The following is a 19,968-nucleotide window of genomic DNA, read 5'->3' as shown; positions in this document are numbered from 1 at the left end:
GGGTCACTTAGTTTCTGTAAATTGTCCCTAGTGTAGAGGATAGAACTGGGTGTTGGCTGGTCGGCCGGGACTCGGTGAGGCGAAAGGACTGTCTCAATGCTGCTGTTATCTCTAAACTAACCTGAACTAAAAAAGAGGAAGCTTATAGGAAGTTTCTTTCTGACTATCTCCCAAAATCAAAAGGGACATGGTAGAAACATATGAAGGCATAGTCACAAAAAATGCAAATTCGGAATGAATCCACTAGGAGTTTGAAAACACAGTTTTATTTAAATAAATTGACAGGCATAACCCAAGTCAAACTTTGCTGCAGAAACATAATTTTTTTAAATCTTGAGAATGCGCAGTGCTTGAGAAATCTCGGAAAATCTATCGGTTACCGAATCAGAAAAATAAATTGTGGGTTAAAAAATGCATTGCAGCATTAATGGAAAGTAGATACATGATGATAAGACGCTTGAGGTCGCAGAGGGGGTCAAGGCCCATGCTGACATTGGTAGGCAAAAGCCATTTTATGTTTAACGTGTTTTTGAAGGGGGAAAGAAATAAACAAACAGCTTCAGGCAAAGGTTGATAAATGAGCATCAATACTGCCCAGCGCTGGCGTCCATTGGAATTCCAGCGGAGAGCAAGGACACGGTGGCATCAGCACTTTGCCGTTGAAATATTCAGTTGCACACAGCGGTCTCTGTTCCCATGGCTTAACTCGGCAGAGAAGAATAATGGATACGCGCGGGAGTGTGAGTCACGGGGTTGAGATTTAATTGAGGGGTTCACTTGGGAAGTGGAGCAACGGCATTCTCCCAGCAGTGACGCTGACATCAGAGGGTCATCATGGTCGGAGATGGAGCTGCTGATTTGCTATCTGATGGTTTGGCCACATGCATCTCCTCATTCAGCACTGGGGATGTACAGCATAGTACATAGGAAGTACAGTAATTCTGACTCCACTGAGGGAGTATAGCATAGTACATAGGAAATACCAGTCATTCTGACTCCACTGAGGGAGTACCACATGGAAACATGCCATTTGTCCCATCTGGTCTGTGCTGGTTCCCAGTTTCTGCACAAGCTGTATCCCAATCTACTACTTTTCACAATGTCCTTACAATCCTTCTTCCAAATCTTCTTGTCTAGATTCACCATAAATGCATCAATTGGATTTACGTGACAATTGTGCCTAGAAAACTTCAAATTTTGGGTTTCCTGAAAGTGAAAACATATTGGGTTGATTTGATATGATAACATATCAGCTTCCTTATTAAATCTCTTCATAATTTTAAAAGCCCCTGTTAGGTCCCATCCATGTACTTGTTCTTTGTTTCCTCTCACCCTCTTCTTTCTTCCCCTCCGTCACCCCTGGATTTACATTCCACTCCTTTTCCCCTCTTCTTCTCTGTCTCTGTCTCTGTTTTGCATCTTCCATTTTGTCTCTGTTTTACATCTAGCCTTCGTCGCTAAGTCCATCCGTCGACCAATCAACCCCGCCCTTGCCTTTATCCGCCTATCACTTCCTAAGCTTTGTCTCACCTCCACCTTTCTTTTCTAGCTTTCTCCTCACCAACTTCAATCAGTCTGAGGAAGGGTCCCGACCCAATATGTCACCTGTCCATTCCCACCCCAGATGCTGCCTGACCCACTGAGTTCCTCCAGCACTTTGTGTTTTGCTTAAGATTCCACCATCTCAATAGACAATAGACAATAGGTGCAGGAGTAGGCCATTCAGCCCTTCGAGCCAGCACCGCCATTCAATGCGATCATGGCTGATCACTCTCAATCAGTACCCCGTTCCTGCCTTCTCCCCATACCCCCTCACTCCGCTATCCTTAAGAGCTCTATCCAGCTCTCTCTTGAAAGCATCCAACGAACTGGCCTCCACTGCCTTCTGAGGCAGAGAATTCCACACCTTCACCACCCTCTGACTGAAAAAGTTCTTCCTCATCTCCGTTCTAAATGGCCTACCCCTTATTCTTAAACTGTGGCCTCTTGTTCTGGACTCCCCCAACATTGGGAACATGTTATCTGCCTCTAATGTGTCCAATCCCCTAATTATCTTATATGTTTCAATAAGATCCCCCCTCATCCTTCTAAATTCCAGTGTATACAAGCCCAATCGCTCCAGCCTTTCAACATACGACAGTCCCGCCATTCCGGGAATTAACCTAGTGAACCTACGCTGCACGCCCTCCATAGCAAGAATATCCTTCCTCAAATTTGGAGACCAAAACTGCACACAGTACTCCAGGTGCGGTCTCACCAGGGCCCGGTACAACTGTAGAAGGACCTCTTTGCTCCTATACTCAACTCCTCTTGTTACGAAGGCCAACATTCCATTGGCTTTCTTCACTGCCTGCTGTACCTGCATGCTTCCTTTCATTGACTGATGCACTAGGACACCCAGATCTCGTTGAACTCCCCCTCCTCCTAACTTGACACCATTCAGATAATAATCTGCCTTTCTATTCTTACTTCTTTTGTTTCTTGATTGGTTCTCCATGGTCTTGTAGTTGCTTCCCTTTCACATGTTATTACTATTCTTTCCTGTATCACACAGTGAATCTGTCACCTATACAGATCGTAGCCACAAACAAATAGCTCCACATCACCTCCAGCACATATTACGGACAAATACTAGACACTGGTTTCAAATTTACTGTCCTGTGAAGGCTAAATTTTACAATCAGAAAATACAGGTACCTCCACACCTCTGAATCTAAGTGTGGTCCTTGTAATTTTTTATTTGCCACGTTTCAATGTCTATATTCTTTTGGGGAATAATACTAGAAAAACTTATGTGTGGGATATTAACTGTAATTAAACTAAACTTGTTAAATATAAGGCAATCTAACTTTGGAAAAAATACCTGTGAATGACTTAATGTCATCGAGTTGTGTATTGATGTTGTGCAATTATGCGTAGTATAATGATATCTGAGAACGGATTAAGAATCAGAGTAATAGTGTCATAGATCTATACAACACAGAAACAGGCCCTTGGGCCCTCCTTGTTCATGCCGGCCGGCCGTGTTGGTAGACTGGCTGAGTCCCATTTGCCTGTATTTGACCATGACCCTCTAAACTGATCCTACCCATAGATCTGTCCAAATGTCTTTTAAAAGTTGTGATTGTAGCCACATAGGTCATAATTGTAACCTTATTCTAAAGTATGGATATCAGAAATCTGAAAGGGAGGTGCAGTTGTTATTATTATTTGAAGCCTTTGATCGGATCGTGGTCCTGTAACAAACCCTAGTGTTTGTCTGTAAAATGCAGCATATACAGGTACATGTGTTGGTATCATCTGGAATGCACTGAAAGTGTTGTGGAAGCAGATTCAGCAGAAGTGAGACACAAAGTATGGAGTAACTCAGCGGGTCTGGCAGCATCTCCGGAGAAAAGCAATAGGTGACATTTCGGTTCTGAACCCTTCTTCAGATCTGACCCGAAATGTCACCTATTCCTTTTCTCCTGAGTTACTCCAGCATTTTGTGTCTATCCTCGGTATAACATCTGCAGTTTTCTTTCCTACACACTCAGCCGAAGGGAATTGGATGAAAAAAGACTGTAAGATCATGGGGAATGAGTGGGTGGATGGGATTGACTAGATTTAGAACAAAGAACATAGAAAAATACAGCACAGGAACGGACCTTGCCGAACATAATAAACCAATCTGATCTCCCTTCACGTGATTCATTTCCCTACATTCCCTGCATATCCACACGCTCATCTAAAAGCCACTTAAACACCACAATTGTATCTGCCTCCACTACCACCCCTGGCAGTGCATTCCAAACCCCAACACCCTCTGTGTAAAATAACTTGCCCCGCATATCTCATAGAGTCATAGTCATAAAGCATGGAAACAGACCCTTTGGACAACTTGCCCATGCTGATTAACTTACCCCATCTACACTAGTCCCACTTGCCTGCATTTGGCCCATATCCTTCTAAACCTTTCCTATCGATGCATCTATCCAAATGTCTTTTAAATGTTGTGATAGTACCTGCCTTAACTACCTCCTTGATCCATAAACCCACCCCCCTCTGTGTGGAAAAAGTTGCATCTCAGGTTCCCATTGAACCGTTCCCCTCTCACCTTAACCCTATGTCCTCTGGTTTTTGATTCCTTTAAACTTTGCACCTCTCACCTTAAGGTTTTCTCTACAAAGAGGTCATATGGTCTCAAAGGGCTGAATGGCCTCTTTCAGTGTTGCGATGGTGCTGATTTTACATGTGATCCAAAGTAGCACACAAGCATTCAGGGTCATGACTCTCAATGGCCCATTGTTAATATTCCATGGTTCAGGAATTCATTGTCTATGGAATTGAAGTCCTTCCTTTCCTGCTCTCCCACCACATTCTCATCAGTTTCATCATTTGTATGTACGAACTCTCTCCCATAAATTAAGCAAAAGAATGAAACAAAAGTGGTCTTTGAATGAAAGAAACATCGACCTAAGCTAATTTTTCATTGTTAATTATTTTGTCCTGGAATGAAGTCTTGCTAGTCGATGTTTCCAGTAGTGGGAGAGGGCACAGAGAGCACAGCCTCGGAATAAAAGGACTTACCTTTAGAATGGAGACGAGGAGGAATTTCTTTAGCCAGAGGGTGGTGAATCTGTGGAATTCATTGCTGTGGAGGCCAAGTCATTGGGTATTTTTAAGGCGGAGATTGACAGGTTCGTGATTAGTATGGGGTGTCAAAGGTTACGAGGAGAAGGCAGGAGAATGGAGCTGAGAAGGAAAACTAAATCAGCCATGATTGAATGGTGGAGTAGACTCGATGGTCCAAAAAGCCTAATTCCACTTCTATGTCTTATGAACTTAGATGTGAGGGTTTTGATAACTTTATTACAAATGCTACAGACTTGCTGGGAACATGGTCCACATCTTTATATTGAGTCCTTCACTTTTCACTCCCCTCTATTTCCAGCTCCCAGCTGGTAAATTTTGCTCTCAATGCTGTATGAATCTTTCAGCCAATAGGTACACAGCAAATCCGTAGCAATAAGATAATAACTGCATAATCTGTGTGGATTGATCGACTGAACAGCGTAGAAACAGGCCCTTCGGCCCACCGAGTCCATGCGACCATCGATCACCCGATCACACTAGTTCCACATGCATCCACTCCCGACACACCAGAGCAATCTACAGACGGCCAATTAATTTACAAACCCGCACATCTTTGGGAAGTGTGAGAAAACTAGAGCCACTCAAAGGAAACCCTTATGGTCACAGGGGGAATGTGCCAACACCCCACGGACAAGACCCAAGGTCAGGATCGAACTCTTAAAATGTGGGCTCGTCCGGGATTTGAACCCGGGACCTCTTGCACCCGAAGCGAGAATCATACCCCTAGACCAACGAGCCACTGCAATCAATGAGTGTTGATTGAGGGATGAGTACTGCGGGGAATTATCCCGTTATTCTGGGATCAATAATATCTAATTGAGAGAAGTCAGAATGTTGATGTAAAAGGTTCTGTCAGAAGAATGCACTTCTATCAATACAGCATTCCTTTGGTAAAGGACTCAAATGACAGCCTAGATTCATGACAGCTCAGGTGGCACAGTGGCACAGCGGTAGAGTTGCTGCCTTACAGTGCCGGAGTCCCGGATTCGAACCTGACTACTGGGTACTATCTGTATGGAGTTTATACGTTCTCGCTGTGACCGCGTGGTTTTTCTCTGGGTGCTCCTGTTTCCTCCCACATTCCAAAGACGTGCAGGTGTGAAGGTTAATTAACTTCAAAAAAAATTGTCCCTAGTGTGTTGGGCTTACTAATGTACTAGTGTATGGGGGCAATTCCTGGACGGTGTAGACTCGGTGGGCTGAAGGTCCTGTTCCCACACTGTATCTCGAAACTAAACTAAACTCAGAGGGCCCTGAATTGGAGAATTTCTATCACAGAAACAGGCCCGACAGCCCACCAAGTCGATGCCGACAGGTAGACCTGGTTATTAAGATGAGACCTGGACCATTTGCTTTATTCTCAGGAGCAACCTTCCAACGAAGGCAGGTGCTAATGATTCAATTTCTACCGTGAAGCAGGTTAAGATGGAGATGAAGTTCTTCAGGCAAGTCCGTGGAGAGTGCTCCACAGACACTCCTAGTTGATAAGGTCAAAGGGTTCAGTGAGGCCGAGAAAGGCGCTGGTTGTCGCTGCTCTTGCGTTTCATTTGAAGTTGTCACAGGTCCACTGTGCTTCTAGATGGATAGAATCCTTCTGCGATTTTGCCCGCAGCACTTTGGACAATGGGAGGAGGGAGTTGATAGGACTCCGGCAATGGCTTTCCCTGTGGCAACCAGCAAGGGAGCCTTCCTTCCATCTCGCCAAGAATGAATGAGAAGTGGTATGGCAGGGCGAAGTTAACACTGAGCCTTCACACTTGCAGGCAGTATGTCGGTGAGGAGAAAAGAAATTTAAATTAGAAAATGGGTGGTTGTGTGGGAAGGAACTGCAGATGCTTGTTTATACCGAAGAGAGACACAAAGTGCTGGAGTAACTCCACGGGTCAGGCAGCATCTCTGGAGAAAAAGGATGGATGACGTTTTGGGTTGGAACCCTTTTTCAGACTTTGTGTCTTTCTTCACCTAATAGATTTATGGAGATTTGTTTGTATTCTTCACCGCCACACAGGCAGTAATTTTTATGGATGTAGTTCTTTGTTTTGGGTGACCAAAACTCTTTTTCTTTTCTTTTTTTAATTTTTAATTAAATTAATTAATTAATTAACAACAGTAAACCCCATCCCTCCCCTTCCCTACATAATCATGAAAACAAACAAACAAAAACAAACAAATAAATAAATAAAAATAATAAATTTAAAAAAAAACATAACTAGACAAAAAAAGACAAAAAAAGACAAAAGCACAAAAACATGAGTCAAGGTAATTTTCACAAGTCAAATATTTCAGTATTTTCACTGCTGGATTCAAAGAAGGTACAAAAGCTTGTGGCAATGAGGGGATAGTTTTACTTGTCCTTAATATGCTGCAGCACTGGGTTCCATATGTTGAAGAACTTCTGAGGGTTGCCAGACAATTCATATCTCAGCCTCTCTACGTGTAAAATGCCCATTAATTCTCTTAACCAAGTCTCAAACTGAGGAGCAGAGTCTGATTTCCATGGTTTCAAAATACATCTGTTGGCAATTACCATACCATAAACCAAGATTGTGCGAGCATTATGGTCTAGCTTCTCAAGCGTTGTGGAATACCCGAATAGAGCAGTTTCAGGGTCCGGAGTTAAAGTGACGTTTAAAACAGTAGAGTACCATTGAAATAAAAGACACCAAAAGTTGTGAAGTTTTGGACAAGTCCAAAAGTGGTGAGCGAGTGTACCCTCAGCGGTCTTGCATCTATTACACAAAGGTGAGAGATCAGGAAAGATTTTATGCAGCTTAACCTTAGAGTAGTGTAATCTGTGTATAACCTTGAATTGAATCAGTTGTAGCCTAGAATTAATAGAACAGGATTTAATACTTTTCAGTACTACCTTCCAGACATCGTCATCAATTTCAATGTTAAGGTCTTCTTCCCAGGTTTGTTTTATTTTTAAAGTAGATTTATCTAGTTTGTTTGAAAAGATACCTACAAAAAGAAGAAAATTAGAATAGAAGAATAGTTGTAATTTTTTGTTCACCTTGTGACTTCTAACTGGCGGCACGGTAGCGCAGCGGTAGAGTTGCTGCTTTACAGCGAATGCAGCGCCGGAGACTCAGGTTCGATCCTGACTACAGGTGCTGCACTGTAAGGAGTTTGTACGTTCTCCCCGTGACCTGCGTGGGTTTACTCCGAGATCTTCGGTTTCCTCCCACACTCCAAAGACGTACAGGTATGTAGGTTAATTGGCTGGGTAAATGTAAAAATTGTCCCTAGTGGGTGTAGGATAGTGTTAATGTACGGGGATCGCTGGGCGGCACGGACTTGGAGGGCCGAAAAGGCCTGTTTCCGGCTGTATGTATATGATATGATATGATATGAGATTAGGTTCTTTGCTTCCGGGGGACCCAGCAAAATTTTGGACAATGAGTCGTCTTCGGGCAGGGACTCAAAAAGCGAATTGTTTTGTCGAACATAATTTCTCAGCTGTAAGTACCTGAAGAATTGAGTTTTGGGCAATGAGAACTTGGATTGTAGCTGATCAAATGATGCAAAGTGTCTATTTATGTAAAGATCTTTTATTGTAACTATCCCTTTACAGCTCCATTCTCTGAACGCTGTGTCTGTAAATGATGGGGGGAAAGCGTGGTTATGCCAGATTGGGGCGTGCATTGACGTATTCGGAAGCTCACAAGCTTTCCTAATTTGGTGCCATATTCTCTGAGCATTGGACAGAGTGAAGTGATCCTCTCTAAGAGAGGTGAGAGATCTGGGTAATGAAAAGAGGAGAGCAGGGAGAGAAGTTTTTGGGGTTAAGCTTTTTTCAATCGCCAGCCAAGGGGGCAGGTCATATCCAACTGCCAGTATACCATGACTCTAACATTGGCCGCCCAATAGTAATATAAAAAGCCGGTAACCCCAGTCCCCCATGTTCCCTCGTTTTTTGAAGATAAGCTTTTGAGATCCTGTGTGTTTTATATCCCCAAATAAATGGCATAATGATAGAATCGATTAACTTAAAGTAGGATTTGGGGATAAAAATAGGGACATTCTGAAATAAATACAGAAATCTCGGCAGGGAGACCATCTTTACTGCGTTCACGCGGCCAATCAAGGAAATAGGCAACGTTCTCCATTTCTCTATGTTCTCCTTTAGCTTGTTCAACCTTTCGGTAAAGTTAATTTTAAAAAGGGTCTTGGGGTTTTTAGATATTTTAATGCCCAGATATTTTATACTGTCCGGATTTGTTTTAAACTGCATGTTGGCTAAGAATACAGGGTCTAATTCTGCTGTTAACGATATAAGTTCACTCTTCTGCCAGTTTATAGTGTAACCTGAGACCTCGCCAAAGGAATTAATAAGCTGGAATAGGTAAGGGACAGAATGTTCAGGGTCAGATACAAAGATGGCAATATCATCCGCATAAAGCAAAATCTTATGTTCCACCCCACCCAGTATTATCGGTTTTATAAGCGCATGCCCTCTTATGCTGATTGCCAGCGGCTCAATGGCTAAAGCAAAGAGGAGCGGCGAGAGGGGGCAGCCCTGTCGCGTACCCCTCTGAAGGGCAAAAGGGGGTGACCTATCCTGGTTTGTGAGTATGGAAGCGGTGGAATGAGCATATATAAGACGTACCCAGGAAATAAAAGAGGCACCAAGACCAAACTCTTCCAGCACTCTGAGTAAATATCCCCACTCAACCTGATCGAAAGCTTTTTCTGCGTCTAAACACAGAATGGCTTGTTTGGAAGAACTGGCGAATTTGTGATACATAATATTCATTACTCTTCTAACATTAAAGAAAGAGAACCTATTGGGGATGAACCCGGTCTGATCCGCATGGATAATGGATTCTATACACTTATTTAGTCTGGTCGCCATTATTTTAGTAAAAATTTTGAAATCCAAATTAAGCATAGAAATTGGTCGGTATGAGGAGGGATTGGTTTGGCATCCCTGTCTTGTTTCAATAAGAGAGAAATATTAGCATTGTACAATGACGGTGGGAGCTTTTTCAACTCGATTGAGTGGGAGAGCATCCTGTGCAGGATCGGAGTTACCTGGTCAGCAAACTTCTTATAAAATTCGACTCCAAAACGTCTGGCCCAGGGCTCTTGCCGTTTTGCAACGACCTAATTGCATCCATGATTTCTACAGAGGAGGGTTCTGAGTTTAAGGCCTCACAAGAGGCACTATCTAATTTTGGTATGTCCAACATTTTTAACCATGCATTGATATCACCGTTAGTTTTGGATTTATACAGCTCTTGATAATACTCCTTAAAGCGTTCATTTATTAATTTTGGATCGGTTAAAGCAACACCCTTGCCTGATTTTATTATATGTATGGCCCTACTTGCTTGTTGCCCTCTAAGCTGACGGGCTAACAATGTATGCGGTTTGTCCCCTAATTCAAAATATCGCTGTTTCAGTCGCAGTAGCTGGTCACTGACTTGATTTGTTAGAATCGTGTTATACTCATATTTAAGACTGAGCATATTTTGCAGCGTTTGGGGGTTGTTTGTGCTCCTATACAACGTCTCCATTGGAGAAAGCTCAGAATCAATTTCTTGTAGACGTCTCTCTCTGGATTTCTTTAAAGACGATTCATACGAAATAATATGACCCCTCATAACTGCCTTGAAAGCTTCCCACAAGGTGGAGTCCGAGACATCAGAAGTGTCATTGGTCTCCAAATATTCTGTAATATTTTCAGACATGTATTTACAGAAAGTTCCATCATTAAGCAAGGAAAGGCGTAGTCGCCATTTAGCACATCGTTTAGACAGCTTAAAGTCAAAGATAATTGAGGTTGGAGCGTGATCTGAGATCAAAATGTTATGATATTTGGTATTTATTACATTAGGTATTAATTTCGAGTCTAATAAAAAATAATCGATACGAGAGTATGAATTGTGCATTTTAGAAAAAAAAGAGTATTCTCGGTCTGTGGGATGCTGTATCCTCCAAATGTCAACTAAATTGGTGGAGGAGATGAGATTTTTCAAAACCGTGGATGCATTCGAAGGGCTACACATTTTATTTGATGACCTATCCAGGTGCCAGTCGAGGTGACCGCACTCTTAGCCGAAGGTTCTTTAGTTCAATTCCCTCTCCAGGGACTTGAGCTCAATAATTTAGTTGAATGGATTCAATAAAAGACCATTTTTATGTGACTTTAACTCAACCTCATCTCCTACATTGTCAAACAAAAAATTGGACTCCAAGAACATAAATCAGAAATGACTGCCTTTCTGGCATTTTCTAATTTTGGTTTTCAACTAATCTCAAAATTGTGTTGCGAATCTCTATGTTTGTGAGGTCTTAAAATATCGTGGCCTGTGATGGCAGACAAGGAGCTGAGAATCCCTGAGGTTCAGATTGTAAACCCAGCCCAAGTTGACCTTCTTCAACATACCTCAGCAACAGTAAGCCAAGTACATGTTCTCCAGAGATGTTGCCTGATCCTCTGAGTTACTCCAGAATTTTTGTGTCTATCTCAAGTACAAGTCATATCAAGCTGCAGAACCAATTGAAGTGGTGGCAGCATGAAAAGGTTGTGTAATTTGTTGTTTTAACCTACAAAGCGGCACAATTTTTAGTTTCTTAATTTCTCAGGCATTGCAGGTCCTTGCAATGTTCTACCCGTAGTTGAGTTGAACACTTGTTGAATGGGATTTGAATGTATAATCCAACCAGGTAATCTGTTCTCCTTTCATGGTCATTATGATGATTTGGTTTTGACAACTGTATTTATGCTATGAATTTCCTTAATTATACAGTCTATCGGGAGTAGTTTTCATAGACTGAAGACGAATGTAAGAAAAGATAAACTTTGAATAACAGGCAAGTTCAGATGTAAACACCCATCTTCCTTCAAGTTATTCTGAAAGTGAGGTGACCAGATACCAAACCTAAGCCTATCTACATGGTACAAATTTATGACCAGTCAAGAACCAGAGGACATAGGTTTAAGGTGAGGGGGGGGGGGAGATTTAATAGGATCCGGAGGGGCAACGGTGGGAGGTTTACGGAATGAGCTGCCGGAGGAGATAGTTGAGGCTGGTGCTATCACAATTTTTACAAAACATTTGGACAAGTACATGGTACTTGGATAGGTTTAGAAGGATAAGGGCCAAACACAGGCAGGTGGGACTAGTGTAGATGGGGTCTGTTAGTCGGCGTGGCCAAGTTGGGCTGAAGGGCCTGTTTACAGGCTGTATGACTCTATGACTCTATTACATGGATCTATCTATGCACACATTCTGAATCTCCTTCAGTCACTTTAAAAGCACTGAAATTCTTCTCTAATGCGTGTCGTACATCTGAAGAGGCCAAGAAATTTGTTGACTATAATTTTAAATAATGGTATGAATGTAAGGGCGGCACGGTGGCGCAGCTGTAGAGTTGCTGCCTTACAGCAAATGCAGCGCCGGAGACTCAGGTTCGATCCTGACTACGGGTGCTGTACTGTAAGGAGTTTGTACGTTCTCCCCGTGACCTGCGTGGGTTTTCTCCGAGATCTTCGGTTTCCTCCCACACTCCAAAGACGTACAGGTATGTAGGTTAATTGACTGGGTAAATGTAAAAATTGTCCCTAGTTTGTGTAGGATAGTGTTAATGTGCGGGGATCGCTGGGCGGTGCGGACTTGGTGGGCTGTATCTGAAATATGAAAAAATAAGTGGAGGGGGAGGGGAAACGGGAGAAAACAGGTGTGGAAAGGTGAATCTGCTGGGTTCAGATGCACCGTTGTTTTACCTGCTCACCTGGTATTCAGATCCCCAGTGGAGGACCCACTCTTACAACCACGGCTTTTCTGATTGAAAGTCACAGTGTGGAAACAGGCCTTTGGCCCACCAAGTGCATGCTGACTATGGACCATCTGTTCACACTGGTTCTATTTTATCCCACTATCTCGTTCACTCTCTACACATTAGGGAAAACTTTACAGAAGCCAATTAACGCATTCGTTTCGCTGAACACCTCCGCTCAGTCCGCCTAAATCTACCTGATCTCCCTGTTGCAAAACACTTTAACTCCCTCTCCCATTCCCGCACTGACCTTTCTGTCCTGGGCCTCCTCCATTATCAGAATGAGGCCCAGTGCAAATTGGAGGAACAACACCTCATATTTGGCTTGGGCAGCTTACACCCCAACGGTTTGAATTTTGACTTCTCTTACTTCAAGTAACTTGCCTTCCCTCTCTCGCCATCCATCCCAGTTCTCTGACTAATCTGACTGGCCTTGTTTACATTTTATCTCTATTTGCTTTGTTGTTGCCTTCTCCTAGCTAACAATGATCTATTGTATATGTTCCTTGGTCTCCATTCATCTTTGTCTTGTTTTCACATCTGACACTTCCTTATCTTTGTATCTCCCTCTCCCCCGACTCAGTCTGAAGAAAGGTCGACCTGAAACGTCACCCATTCCTACTATCCAGAAATGCTGCCTGTCCCGATGAGTTACTCCAGCATGTTGTGTGTACCTTCGGTTTACACCAGCATCTGCAGTTCCTGCCTATCACCTATAAACCTGTACATCTTTGGAGTGTGGGAGGTAACCAGAGCACCTGGAGGAATCCCACGCGGTCACATGGAGAGCATACAAACTCCCTGTAGACAGTACTCATAGTCAGGATTGAACCTGGGTCTGTGACACTGTGAGGCAGTGGCTCTACCAGCTGCTCCACTGTGCTGCCTTTTTCCTAGTGCAGAACTACGGGTGACGGGAACTGCTCCCATTGTCTGCATACCGTGAAACTGAGATCAATACTTCTCATAAATATTTTACCTTTTTTTAATTTGCAGTAACATCTACACCCTTTTTGACAAGGAGTGAGACGACATGGAGTGCGTACAAGTAAATAAAGAGGCGGAAATGGTGGAGATTATTGCAAATGGGAATCATGTGGAAGATCTGACCATGCCGATTAAAGTCTCCACAGAGGAGGACAGGTGAGTGAATGATGATTTCTATCCTCATTGAAAATGGTCAGGGGTTCTAAGTTTCTATGAAGGTTAATGGGTCAAGAACCTGACACAATGGCTACATTTATTCACAAAATGCTGGAGTAACTCAGCAGGTCGGGCAGCATCTCGGGAGAGAAGGAATGGGTGACGTTTCGGGTCGAGACCCTTCTTCAGACTGATGTCGGGCCCCCCCGCCCCCGACATCAGTCTGAAGAAGGGTCTCGACCCGAAACGTCACCCATTCCTTCTCTCCCGAGATGCTGCCCGACCTGCTGAGTTACTCCAGCATTTTGTGAATAAATCGATTTGTACCAGCATCTGCAGTTATTTTCTTATACAATGGCTACATTGCTCAATGCCAGAAGTAACACTCATTGGGATATATATATATATATGCTGTGCATTTTCTCTTCTTCTTTCCACGCTACGCATCAGCATCTGAGGGTAGAGAATGGCACAGTGTCACAGGAAAGATGTGGTGACTGAGTAGAGAGGGCAATAATGCCAAGGGCTGCCCCTCCTTCAGTCTCGTCTCTTCTGCAGGAGAGAGCGGAGTGATGCCTGGAACTCAAACAAGTTACAACAAGCTAGTGGGAAAACAGAGCAGGTGCACAAAGTGCTGTGGTGGGAATCTGAAACAGAGACCACGCTAGAACTCCTCAGCGGTTCAAGAGGGAGAAACAGTTAATATCATAAAAGGGACACAAAGTGCTGGCATAACTCAATGGGTCAGGCAGCATCTCCAGAGAACATGGATGGGTGACTTCTCAGGTCAGTACCCTTCTTCAGACTCAGTCTGATGAAGGGTCCCAGCTCAAAACATCACCTATCCATGTTCTCCAGAGATGCTGCCTGACCCACTGAGTTACTCCAGCACTTTGTGTCCTTTTGTTTAAACCAGCATATGCAGTTCCTCATTTCCTCTTTCTCCCCTCTCCCATCGGGCAAAAGGTACAGAAGTGTGAAAACGCAGATCTCCAGATTCAGGGACAGTTTCGTCCCAGCTGTTATCAGGCAACTGAACCATCCTACCAACAACTAGGCAGCAGTCCTGAGCTACTATCTACCTTATTGGAGACCCTCGGACTATCTTCGGTCCAACTTTACTGGACTTTATCTTGCACTAAACATTATTCACGTTATTCCCTTTATCATCTAACTGTACACTGTGGATGGCATGGTTTGCCTTTCCGTTGACTGGTTAGAACACCACAGAAGCTTTTCACTGTACCTCAGTACACGTTGACGATAAACTAAACTAAACAACTTGATATCACATGGATTACTTCACATCAGAACTCAGATGTCATTCCACCACACATACACCAACCTTGCGATGCATCTGAAGTGCATTTGGTGGAACAGGTCTGTGCTGTCGTAGTCCGCATGGTTCAGAACACATGCACGATGGTTTATTTAGTACGCAAAGTCGCAGAATACAACAGTGGGCAGGTTATGCTAGAACTCTGTTTATTGGGCCATAGTTAGATGGTGGTTGTTTATGGTCAGCATTTACAGGAGAAATGTGATTGGACGAGAGAGGTATAAAAGAGATTTATGAGGACGTTTCCACAACTGGAACATTTTACCAATGAGGGATATTAAATAATCAGGGTTTATTTTCTTTGGAATCGAAGTTTATGAGGGATATAAGTCAAGTCAAGTCAAGTCAAGTCAAGTCAAGTCAAGTCAAGTCAAGTCCATTTTATTTGTATAGCACATTTAAAAACAACCCACGTTGACCAAAGTGCTGTACATCTGAATAGGTACTAAGGAAAAAAAAAAAAAAGAAACATACAGTGGCACGCAAACAGTTCACAGCGCCTCCTCAATGAGCCTCAAACGCTAGGGAGTAGAAATAGGTTTTGAGCCTGGACTTAAAGGAGTTGATGGAGGGGGCAGTTCTGATGGGGAGAGGGATGCTGTTCCACAGTCTAGGAGCTGCAACCGCAAAAGCGCGGACACCCCTGAGCTTAAGCCTAGACCGCGGGATAGTGAATATAACATTATGAGGAGCCTTGATTGAGGAAACAGAAAGAGCCTACTTCTCGTAGTTGACATATCAAAATCACGGGGTATAGGTTTAGTGGGAAGAGTCATAGACTGGCCCTTTTGCCCAACTGGTCATGCTGGTCACGTTCGAAGGTATCAAAAAATGCTGGAGTAACTCAGCAGGTCAGGCAGCATCTAGGAGAGAAGGAATGTTGGCATTCTGGGCTAGTCCCATTTATTTGTGTCTGCCCCATATCCCTCTAAACTGTTCCTATCCAATGTCTTTTAAATGCTGTAATTGTTAAATGTCAAAGTTGCGGACTACCTTTGAGTTAAAAATTGCCTCTGAGGTCTCACTTAATTTTTTCTTCACTCACTTTAAGCCAATGGCCTCTAGTTTTAGAGTCCTCTACTCTGGGAAAAAGACGGTAAGCGATCACGATTTTTGCAGGAGGAAAGAGCTTTCACCTGCTGTGTGTAGGTTATTTGATACTCGCTGCCTTAAAGGGCAGAGGTTCTCGACCTTTAGGAAGTACCTGGAGGTGTACTTGAAGAGCAGTGACCAGAGGACCGCAGATCAAGCTTTGGACGGTGGGATTGAGTGGATCTTTCTCAACTAGCACAGACACAATGGACCAAATGGACTCCTCCATCTTGGTGTGATTCAGTGGCCTTTCCATTGTCAATTCCATGCTTGGAGTGAGGATCTTTCCTCTGAGATCCAGAAATTCATTTCTTAGATGAGAACTACATGCTCAGAGTAGGGGAATCGAGAACCAGAGGACATGGGTTTAAGGTAAGGGGGGAAAGATCTAGTAGGACCTGAGGGGTAAACTTTTCACACAAAGGTTGGTGGGTGTATGGAATGAGTTGCCAGAGGAGGTAGTTGAGGCTGGTATTATTGCAACATTTAAGAAACATTTAGACAGGTCGATGGATAGGGCGATTTTAGAGGGATATATGGGCCAAACGCAGGCAGGTGGAACTAGTGTAGATGGATGTGTTGATCGGTGTGGGCAAGTTGGGCTGAAGAGCCTGTTTCCATAATCTATGACTCTGTGACTCTGACTATCAATTGGTCCAGTCCATTTTGGAAACCTTGGACTACAGCTGAAGTTGTGATGGTTGTTGGGAAGAAGGTTTTCTTGAGCCAGGTGGTCACTGTTCTCAGACTCCTGTACCTTATCCCTGATGGTAGGAGCGTGGCCAGGGTGCTGTGGATCTTTGATGATATTGGCTGCCTTTTGCCCACAGAGCCCTTTGATGGTGGGGAGGACAGCACCTGTGATGGACCAGGCAGGGTGTGTCTACCAATTTCTCTAATCTCCTCTGTTTCTGGAGTTGATTTCTTAAATTCCTTTGAAGAAGAGGAGAATTTTCCCTGGAATCCTGGCCAATACACCCTTGTTCAATAGACTCAAAGGAGGTTAGCTACAAGGCTGCATCACATTTTGGGTATCTTAAGGGCCTGTCCCACTTAGGCGATTTTAAGGCGACTGCCAGCGACTAGGCTGTCACTGACAGTTCGCCAGGGTGTCACGGGCATGATCGTGAGGAGTCTTTCAAAGATCGTAGTGGATCGTAGTGGATCTCGGCGCGTCGCTGAGAAATCAAATGGTTTGAAATTTCTCGGCGACAGCTGGCTTGTCGCCAGGTATCGTTGCTTATTGCGGTCGTTGTCACATGCTGTCCCCAGGTTTGATAGGTTCTCTTAAAATGCATTTAGAAGCACATAATATTAAAATAAGTAAAGTCATTCAAAATACCATAAAATGCTTGTGTTTAACGAATTTATTTAGAAACATAGAAACATAGAAAATAGGTGCAGGAGTAGGCCATTCGGCTCTTCGAGCCTGCACCGCCATTCAATATGATCATGGCTGATCATCCAACTCAGTATCCCGTACCTGCCTTCTCTCCATACCCCCTGATCCCTTTAGCCACAAGGGCCACATCTAACTCCCTCTTAAATATAGCTAATGAACTGGCCTCAACTACCTTCTGTGGCAGAGAATTCCTCAGATTCACCACTCTCTGTATGAAAAAAAAACGTTCTCATCTCGGTCCTAAAAGACTTCCCCCTTATCCTTAAACTGTGACCCCTTGTTCTGGACTTCCCCAACATCGGGAACAATCTTCCTGCATCTAGCCTGTCCAACCCCTCAAGAATTTTGTAAGTTTCTATAAGATTTACCGTCAGGACATTTGACAGGTAGATTGGAGGCGACAGTTTGACGGTCAGGTAAGAGTGGGAATTTTCGCAATGTTTTTGGCCTCAGCTATTACCTTTAAAGTGGGCTCCAAACCCAGATATGCAACCCAGAAACCAGATATGCATCTCCCTTACATTTTCAAAGAATGCCCACACACTTTTCACAAAAATCCACTTAACCACTTAAATTTTAAATACAGCTATTAGTAAACTGGAAGTAAATCCGGTTTATTCCTTGTTACAGTGAAGCTTGGTTTTTAAGTAGCCCATACAAGGTGTTATAGTTCAAAACTCTCAAGTACTTACCGACTTGTCAGTGATTTCAACGAAAACCAGGACGCCGGAGAAGCATTGACAGCGTGGGAATTTTCGCGATGTTTCAGAAGACGCTGTAATCTCAACCTGACTCGTCATTGTCGTGGTCATTGTCGTCGGGTAAAAGAAAAGTTCGGCGATCTGCTACGACTTTGACAGTCGCCAAAATAATCGCCTAAGTGGGACAGGTCCTTTAGAATTGGAGCAGGTAATATTAATGTCATGGTTAAACTACTGAACTACTGTTTCAGGGTCTGGAGTTGAAATCCCAGTATGACAGGTGGAAAAATTAAATTCAAATAATTAAATAAAGTTTGAATAGAAGGCTGGAATCACTGGAGACATGGCACATGAGCAGGTCATTCAGCCACCGAGTCTGCACCTACCATTAACTACCTATTTTTGCACCATTTCTTATACCAACTATAGTAAATTTGAATAGTTGAATAAAGCAAGAACAAAAAGCTGGAAGCACTAGAGATATAGCACAGAAACAGGCCCTCAGCCAACTGAGTCTGCTGACTATCAACTATGTAGGACGAAACTGCAGATGCTGGTTTAAATCGAAGATAGACACAAAATGCTGGAGTAAGTCAGCAGACTTCTGCCTGTCCCGCTGAGTTACTCCAGCATTATGTGTCTGTCTTGTGACTATCAACTACCTATCTACCTATTTTTACATGTAGTTTATTCAGGGAAGAAAATTTGTCATCTTTACGCAGTCTGGTCATAACTTTAGACCCAAACAAAATGGTTATCTCTTAATTAAAATAGTCTACACTCTGAAGTCTGAGAGTGTAGACCACTCTGATTTGGCCAAACACTCTGATATGGCCAAATATCAGTGTTTGATGTAAACTCTGATATGGACAAACACATTGTTCATTTCAGAGGCAATTAGAAATGGACAACAAATAGTATCTTCCAAGCTTTCTCCTGATCCCACAAGTTTGGAGGTTGAGAAAAGGAAAAACTAGTTTATAGACCTTTTAATATTTTTTCTCATTGTGCAACCCGACAGGTATGAAGAAAATGAAGGACATTCAGCCGAGTGTGATGAATTTCTGCCTCACTCGATTACCGAGAAGAAGCCAACTCGATTTACAGATGTAAGTTTAATTGGTGTTTGTCAAGAGAGCTGTGCTCCTTCCTGATTCTTGATTAGTACGGGTGTCAGGGGTTATGGGGTGAAGGTAGGAGAATGGGGTTGAGAGGGAAAGATAGATCAGCCATGATAGAATGGCGGAGTAGATTCAATGGGCTTAATTCTGCTCCTGGAACTTATGAAAGTGCTGATGTGGTCAGTTGGATCAAAGCAGATCTTTGGTCAAAGATTGCGTCTTGGTAAGAGGTTATCAATCAGTAAGATTTGCTTTCCCTTTTGGTTCTCCATGCTTAAGACACTTCTCCCATTGCAGTTTGAAGGAAAAACCTCCTTTGGAATGTCTGTGTTCAACTTGAGCAATGCCATCATGGGGAGTGGTATCCTGGGACTGGCATACGCGCTGGCCAACACAGGTATTATCCTCTTCCTGTAAGTACACCTTTCATCTATTTTTACTTTTATTTATAATGAATGATCTCTTGCTATCCACTTTGCTGCTGTAACACTGTAAATTTCCCCGGTGTGGGACGAATAAAGGAATATATTATTATTATTATATTACCAAAGATGGACACAAGGTGCTGGAGTAACTTGGCGGGTCAGGCAGCATCTCTGGAGAACATGGATAGGTGATGTTTCAGGTCAGAACCCTTAAATTCCACTCTCCTATCTTCCTCCATCACCACCCCTTGCAGCGCATTCCAGGCACCCACCACCCTCTGTGTAACAAAACCTGCCCGCACTTCTCCCTCAAACTTTGCCCCCC

At 43.3% G+C, this 19,968-nt stretch overlaps 1 protein-coding gene and 1 non-coding gene across 3 annotated transcripts in view; one reads left to right on the top strand and one right to left on the bottom strand.

The window, feature by feature from the left end:
* The window catches only part of LOC144601768 (sodium-coupled neutral amino acid transporter 3-like), a 155,696-nt gene that overhangs the window by 59,521 nt on the left and 76,207 nt on the right, over nt 1–19,968 (top strand). For both annotated transcript variants that reach the window (XM_078414160.1, XM_078414158.1), the window contains exons 2-4: nt 13,417–13,563; nt 19,119–19,206; nt 19,516–19,631. In XM_078414160.1, coding sequence (XP_078270286.1) covers nt 13,454–13,563; nt 19,119–19,206; nt 19,516–19,631 — 314 coding nt within the window. In that variant the 5' untranslated portion in view covers nt 13,417–13,453. The remainder of the gene's footprint in view (nt 1–13,416; nt 13,564–19,118; nt 19,207–19,515; nt 19,632–19,968) is intronic.
* trnap-cgg (transfer RNA proline (anticodon CGG)) lies at nt 5,302–5,373 on the bottom strand. The gene has a single exon. It is a non-coding gene; the product is annotated as a tRNA-Pro (tRNA).

Source organism: Rhinoraja longicauda, chromosome 17 (assembly GCF_053455715.1).
Source record: "Rhinoraja longicauda isolate Sanriku21f chromosome 17, sRhiLon1.1, whole genome shotgun sequence".
Lineage (NCBI taxonomy): Eukaryota > Metazoa > Chordata > Chondrichthyes > Rajiformes > Arhynchobatidae > Rhinoraja > Rhinoraja longicauda.
The sequence above is the reverse complement of the archived record's forward strand: the minus strand, read 5'-3'. Positions and strand labels throughout refer to the sequence as shown.